Here is a 7,289-nt window from a genome sequence, read left to right on the forward strand (position 1 = left end):
AAGTGAATATAAAAAGTTATTTGGAAAAATGGCGGTTTTGTATGACATTTTCTGTTTAATAAGTTTTATAAAATACAATAAAAACAATATTTTTCAGGACTTTTGTCCTCCGCTTTTTCTTTTTTTTCTTCATTTTTGTGAGTATTTATTGCCGTTTGAAAAGATATAAGTAAATATAAAAAGATATATGGATAAAAGAGGTGCTTTTATATAAGATTTGTTTTGTATATTAATAAAATTGATATCAAATCAAATAATAATTTGAGCATATAAAGCTTAATTCTTAATAGTCTATGTTAAACTTTTCGCTAAACAGTCCCTTTTAAAAAATGTGGCCCCTGAGAAAAAGTAATTTCCCATCACTCCTTTAGAGTGACTGCTGGACCAAAGATAAATGCCAATGATAAACCTGTGCGTTATCTCTGGGTCAAGGTGACCCAAGGGATAAAAACTAGATAGTCTCCTGCTAATACACACATGGATTTTAAACATTTTTTTATAGCATTTAGCATAAGTTACTTATCCTAAGTAAGTAAGCTGTCCGCCTGTATTACTAATAAATGGATATTATGTATAAACATGTTTTTTTATTTTGTCAAAGAACTAAGAAAAGTCATTTCAGTAAACTTAATTTTAATATGAATTCAATGTAGTTTCTGTATGGCTTCGTATTTATAGTTTGTAGTTCAAAAACCCTAGATTTAACCTTTCTTTCCTAAAGAATGAGTGGAGCGTGTGAGCACTCCTAACACACACTAACTAAAAGGTGAGCTCCAGATGTGTGGGAACCGGAATGCAGGCAACAAGGGCCACCTGCTATGCGTGATGCCTTCTGGGTAGCTATTTGTGGCCCCGGGCGCTAATGCAACTTGAAGCATGATCGCAGACATTCAAGTGATCAAATTATTCACAATTCGCTGCTGCTTTTGGCTTCGAAAACTTGAACGGCATCGCAGCTTAAACGCTACCGCAAATATCCCGAAAAAAATGTGACAGCATGTTTCAACATAGCTCTGCAACAACGGCCCCCCCGCCCGAGGGGGTCCGAGGCTGTGGTTTTGCTCTCCGCTTGTGGCCCCTGTTGCTCTGCTGGCGTTTAAAAAACTCGACAGTAGGCAGTTAAAACGGTTTGGGGAACATTTCTTTATAATGGGAGCGTAAAAGTTAAAATAATAATTATCACTACTGATGGTGGTAACAGGAGAAAATTGGCGCAATAAAAAAAAAAGTTTCCAACATTGAAACTTAAGTGAAAATTTTCGAGAAGCGTTTAGCGACACGCACACACATGCCTCTGAGTCATCGGCACATGAAATAAGGAAATTAGCATTAGTGACTGGTCCAGTACTTTGAAACCGCAATAAAAAAAAACCTCATCCTACGAGCAAATAATTGACCACAAACACTTCCAGTGTTTTCTCCTTATCGACGATAATGCCCCGGCCACACATTCTTTGCTTTATCTTAAGAGATAGAACACACACGAAAAAAAAAAACGTGTCAGGAGATATCACCTCTTAAGAGATTTAGGTTGTCCATGTACGGACTTTTGTAAAGAGAAGTCAGTTCTTCCTGTACTTGGTGGACTTCCCCCCCGAGAGCCGTGTTTCCACCCACGGTCCAAAAACAACTCTGTAGTTGATTGGTGGATTTAAACGGTTGGTCGTCCACTATGTTCAGTCCACTGGGATTTGTATACTTAAGGGGACATTTTTAATGTAAGATGAGCTTGAAAAAAAGGCATTTGTCAAACTTTTGGAACCTCAAGATCTCTTCCCACAATTGCTGTGTCGTAACATTATTCCACATTAGGGGGTCGATCGCTTATGCTGTCCGTCATCTCGTACAGTCTTCACTTCTACCACGATAAGTGGATTCAATTGGATAAGAGAGCTACAATCAAAATGGACCGAAAATCCAGAGTCAGTATGAAAATGACATGAGTTTCGAAACAACCTTTTTTTAAAGACCAACCAAGATCACGACTTGATTGAAGTGTTGACGCTGATGCTTTTCCTTGATTTTCTGGAACTCCTGTTGTGTTATCTGTTTTATCTTGACCTTTAAAGTATATATTTTATTGAATATTGTTTTGATTGTTTAAGCGCTTTGTGACCCTGGTCTAGAAAAGCGCTATACAAATAAGAATTACTTACTTACTTACTTGCGGTAAAAGTTTGCCATTTTTGTTGAACTGGGTGAAGATATAAGCTATAGCTTTATAGGCTGTTTGGCCCCTGCTCGTTTTAAAGTCATCAAATGTGGCCCCTAAATAAGAAGCCCCAGATGAGCTCAATGTCGTCTAATTTCCTTTTATTTCCAACCCTCAAAAGTGACTATTCATCCCGTAAAAGTAGGAGTTCCTCCCTTCGTGCCACTCTTAACTCCACAAAGTAGCGCCACATCTTGCAGACTTTCAAAGGTTAATTGCTTCGCTAACATACAATTCAGGAGTGGAGGCCCTTCAAGACCGCAAGAAGCCACAAGTATTCGCCAGTTTGGTGCGAGGAGCTCCGGTGTCTGCCGGGGTGCCGGCGCGGCCCAGACATGCTCAGGGACTCGGGGCAACTCCCAACATGAGTCTTGCAATCTCACATCCTCATATCCAGGGCAACCGGCGGGGACTCGGACCCAACACGCACACACACACTTTCGGAGTGGGGGCGCCACTTCACAGCGAGTGCAAACGGTCAAATATTTCAGTGTCATAGATCAGTTTCTCAGCAATTTCTACGGATGTAATCCTTCGGGCAAAATTCCAGGTGCAGACTGGAGGAGAACTTGAGCAACACTCACCCCGGACCTGTCACCTTGATCCAGAGACCAGGGCAGCCAGCCCAGCTCACTTCCTGCTGCCCTCATGTCCAGGAGAACTTCTGCAAAGAAAAAAAAGTAACTGTGAGTCTCAATTATTAGAAAAAAGGCCGATATTAATTGAGAAAAAATGGTAACAAAATCCTTCAATTTCACCTGATTTCATTTACACTAGCATTAGTTTCAAAACATTCCAATATTTACTGACTTAATAGGGATTTTGTCATTTGATGAAAAACTTAATCGGAAATAAAGGGGGGAATATAATCTGTCTAATCTGCATTACAATAGTGTCTTAAATATTAGCATGATAATAGAAGGCTATTAAGATTAACTATTAACTCCTTAGGGTTCATAGAGGAAGAACACTTGACTAAAATAAAGAGGTTCTATATTTTAATTTTTCAAAATTATTGCTTGAGATTCGATCGATCAGATCCGTTTTGGTCATTTTTATTCTTTTTTGTTATGATGATTCACCTGTTGGCAGTTACAAAGTCCACCTGAGCTGGTCTTTAAATCATAAACGTCACTTGTCATTCCAGTTTTAATAAGTTAGTTCCTGTCACGCGTGGAATAAAGTTCCCGCACACACACACACACACACACACGCAAAAGTTTTCTTCAAGGAAAAACTCCGCGTGGGCTCACGTTCTTCTCCCCCCAACAAAAAAAAACTTGCACGCGACTTTTTGCAAAAGTTTCCAAAACAATAAAACTGAAGTGAGATCTCACCTTCTTTGGATTGCAAAGTGACCAGTATTCCATTGATGAGGACGTAGGAGAAAAGTAAAGGTCTGAGTCCCGTAAAGAAATCCATTTGTGCAGACAGTTGTGTTCTGGTGTGTGTTCTTGTGTGTGTCCGCAGAGACTCTGGAGCGAAGTCGCTGCTGCTGCGGCTCATTCAGCGGCGACCCCGCCTGCTGGAATGTGTGCGTGCGTGTGCGTGTGTGTGTGTGTGTGTGTGTGTGAGGGGGAACTGGGCGGAGGAGCTCACAGTATAAACTTTGCCACCCTTAGAAACAGGCGGAAATATCACCTGCTGTGGGTTTTATTTTACTTCAAAAGCTGCGATAAAAATAAAACTTATTTGTTATAAAAACATTTATTATTACTATTTGAAAGCACACCACGTGACTTTTAACTTCAAGTCTTCAAACCTCTATTGGAGAGTTTTTTTTTTATTATTTGTGAACAAGGTCAGATGAGGCTAAATCATATAATAATAATAATAATAATAATACATTTTATTTATAAGCACTTTTCAAGGTCGCTTCACAGTTAATCCCAGCTACCTGGGGCAGGACACACTGGACATGAACAAGTCTATACTAGTAAGAACACATGTTACTCATGAGGCTCTCATGGAGTCAGAGTGACTCACAGATCATATGATAACACTAACAACTTCATTTTTAACTTTTTCATTACCATTACATTCAATGATAAGTGCCTTTTTACTCTTATTCCTCTATTTATATTCAAAAATATATGAAATCATTTGTCCTTTTTGGGGCATATTTCATGTCCCTATACATTGGGATATGTTTTTCTAGTTTATTTTACAACAAATTAAGCACTTAAATAGAAAGAAAATACAAAATAATCAACAAAATGTTAATTAAATACTATATAATCGAAGTATACTGTATATGTTAAATAAAAATGACTAGGCAACCTCTAGTGTGACCCCATTGAAAATATTATTTCCCAACCCTACTTTAGGTGTTTTTTTATTTTTATTTTCTTTTGCCTTTAAAAAAAAAGAAGTAAACCCGCTTTATCAGAATGAGAATCAGCGTCTTTAATCGCCAGTGTTGTTAACACAACATGGGAATTTCTTGGTGGAGATAATAATCTGAGTTTATCTTATTGCCTTTAAGGAACTTTGATAACAAACCCATTTGTTTGGAGTAAAATGGAATTACCAGAGGAAACTCAAACTCGTAAATAATATAAAAACTCCACAAATATAATAACCCTCAATAACCGACAGATCAATGAGGATGCATTGAAAGAAAACAATTAATCTGCTTTGTACTTCTACTTTTTTTAGCACTTTGAGATTTGTGTGCGGATCTAAAGTACAATATAAATAAAATATATTCTTATTATTATAATTACTTTTTATGTTATTTAAAAAATGATAACGTTCCTAAACATGGGCTCAACTACCCCTTGCAAAGTTTTATTTTACCCAAAAGAAACAACAATTTATTATCATTAGTGGTCTGTCTGTGATCAGCTGAGGTCTTGAGAATATGTAAAAATTCACATCAACTAATTGCTGTTAATTAAACGAACCACAAGTTCTTTTAAATGTCTCTGTCCAACTACAGTCACTAGTCAGCATCCTGACCTGATTCTAGAAACTGCACTTGAACGCACCATGACTACACGACCTTCCAATCCAGCTGCCTGCATTGTGGCCCGATCATTTGCATCCGCATATTAATTCACTTATTGTTGAAAGAAACCCGAGGAGGGGCAGAAAAAAAGAAGCAGTTACTGGACGTGTTTTTGTTCTCGTCATCTCCGCATTACAGATGCAGAATAGACGTGACAGCCGGAGAGAAATGTATTCATAAAAGCATAAAAGCGAGCGTGAAGACCAGCGCTGGGCTCAATAGCCGGCCCACTGATAGCCCGTCATAATTTATGGAAAATATCCTAAAAATGCTGCGCCCTGCCATGTCTGAAGATAGTTGCTGCACGATTTATGAAGAAAAAAAAGCAGGACCAGACACGTTTTTCTAAGCTGACGAGTGAGTGTGGGAGAGAGGTCTGGGGAGTCCAGTATGAATATGGGAATTAGGGGGGAAATCCTAGCAACTGGTGAGGAGTGGAATTCCGTGTAAAGCTTATCTTTTTCATTGTTTGCCGCTTAGTGTAACTATGACAAAATGTTGAGCCATAGCAAATGATAAGGAGTCGCCCTATCAGCAGCCAACCGGGCTCTTCCTGGTTTTTCGTGACCGTCTTCGAGGTCAACACAATAGATAATTACAATACAGTGTGTCATTGATTCGACGTGGTTTTTGACGAGAAACGCACACATGCACCGGAGCTCGCACCTGTGATGTCGACACCGCGGGAGGAAAGTAGTTACTGTGATACTAAACCGCCCCCCCGTCACTCACCCGAGGAGGATTCGGTTACACAAAACCCTCCAGACGCTTCGCATGCTGCGAGAAAACTCGCCCTCCTGCCGTAGACGTGACTATGTAACGCGATTTTGTCGAGATGAACAGACACTAAGTGAGTAAATAATATTTATTTTTAAAGCGCTTTTCTAGACCAGGGTCACAAAGTGCTTTAAAAATCCAAAGCAATACACATTTAATAAATACCTAGAAATTTAAAAACTCTAAAAGATCAAGACACCTAAGACAAACACAGGAGTCTCAGAAGATTAGGAAAAGCCTGCACAAATAAGAAGGTCTTAAGTTGTTTCTTGAAGGAGTAAGTAAATCCATCAATCACAGAGGGAGAGGAAGATCGTTCCAAAGTTTAAGAGCAACAGTCTGGAAGGATTTCTCTCCTCTGGTCCTGAACCATGTGCGAGGAACCATCAGTAGATTCTGATCCACAGACCTCAGAGCCCGAGCTGGGGTGTAAGGCTGGATCAGATCACTGATGTAAGGAGGAGCCTGACCATGAATAGATCTGAAAGTAAGAACCAGAATTTTAAAATGAATCCTGAAAGAAGCAGCCAGTGAAGAGTTTTAAGGATCGAGGAAATGTGAGTTCTTCTACTAGAGCAGATCAGAAGTCTCACTGCAGAGTTTACTAGCGGCTCCTCTCTGATCAACTCCCATTTCAACTCCAGTGGTTTCTAAGCAGAAGTGATGGGGGGACTGGTCTGTGGGTTCACTTAACGACAGGATGAGTGCGGTCGAGTGGAAGAACGCTTTGATTCCGTCCACATTGATATGGAGCGCTGAGACGTGCCTGAAGGGGCCCACATGCGTGACGTGACCCCGTGAGCCTGCTGAATATGTATCCCCTTTTGTGGTGCAGCATTAAGAGCCAATGTAAGGCTGTAAACCGAGAACTAAAGTGGATCAGGGTGTGTGTCGGAGGGCCTGAGGGGGTAGTTAGGGGCTCAATGTGTGTGTGAGAATATGTGCGTCGGGGGGCGACAGGATAGGAGGCAAGCACAGGTGTAAGGCAACTCTAGCAACAGTGGGGCGAACGGCAAACAGCGGGACCATTGTTTCTCACACACACACAGATACTGAACTCATCTGTTAGTCTGATTAGCTTCACTTCCATCCTCTAACAACCCCATCAAAACCACACCTGATCCAGTTGATCCGACGCGTTCGTGACCTGACGTGAGAAAATAGTTCCATGTGCAGCGGCGCACGTTTACCGTTTCTGGCAGGACGGGTCAGGAGAACAGATGCGGCGAAAAGACGTTTATGACCTTTTTTTTTGAAAAAAAAAACTAGCTCAAGTTTTGGCCTGATTGA

General features: G+C 40.3%; 1 protein-coding gene across 3 annotated transcripts in view; it reads right to left on the reverse strand.

Annotated features, from left to right (window-relative positions):
- epha2b (eph receptor A2 b) overlaps positions 1-3,699 on the reverse strand; it is a 28,672-nt gene extending 24,973 nt beyond the window's left edge. For all 3 annotated transcript variants that reach the window (XM_087781150.1, XM_087781149.1, XM_087781151.1), the window contains exons 1-2: positions 3,550-3,699; positions 2,797-2,876 (exon numbers count right to left, since the gene is read on the reverse strand). In XM_087781150.1, the coding sequence (XP_087637276.1) occupies positions 2,797-2,876; positions 3,550-3,634 (165 nt within the window). In that variant the 5' untranslated portion in view covers positions 3,635-3,699. The remainder of the gene's footprint in view (positions 1-2,796; positions 2,877-3,549) is intronic.
- Between the last annotated feature and the right edge of the window lie 3,590 nt (positions 3,700-7,289).

Source organism: Callionymus lyra, chromosome 19, assembly GCF_982586985.1.
Source record: "Callionymus lyra chromosome 19, fCalLyr1.hap1.1, whole genome shotgun sequence".
Classification (NCBI taxonomy): domain Eukaryota; kingdom Metazoa; phylum Chordata; class Actinopteri; order Syngnathiformes; family Callionymidae; genus Callionymus; species Callionymus lyra.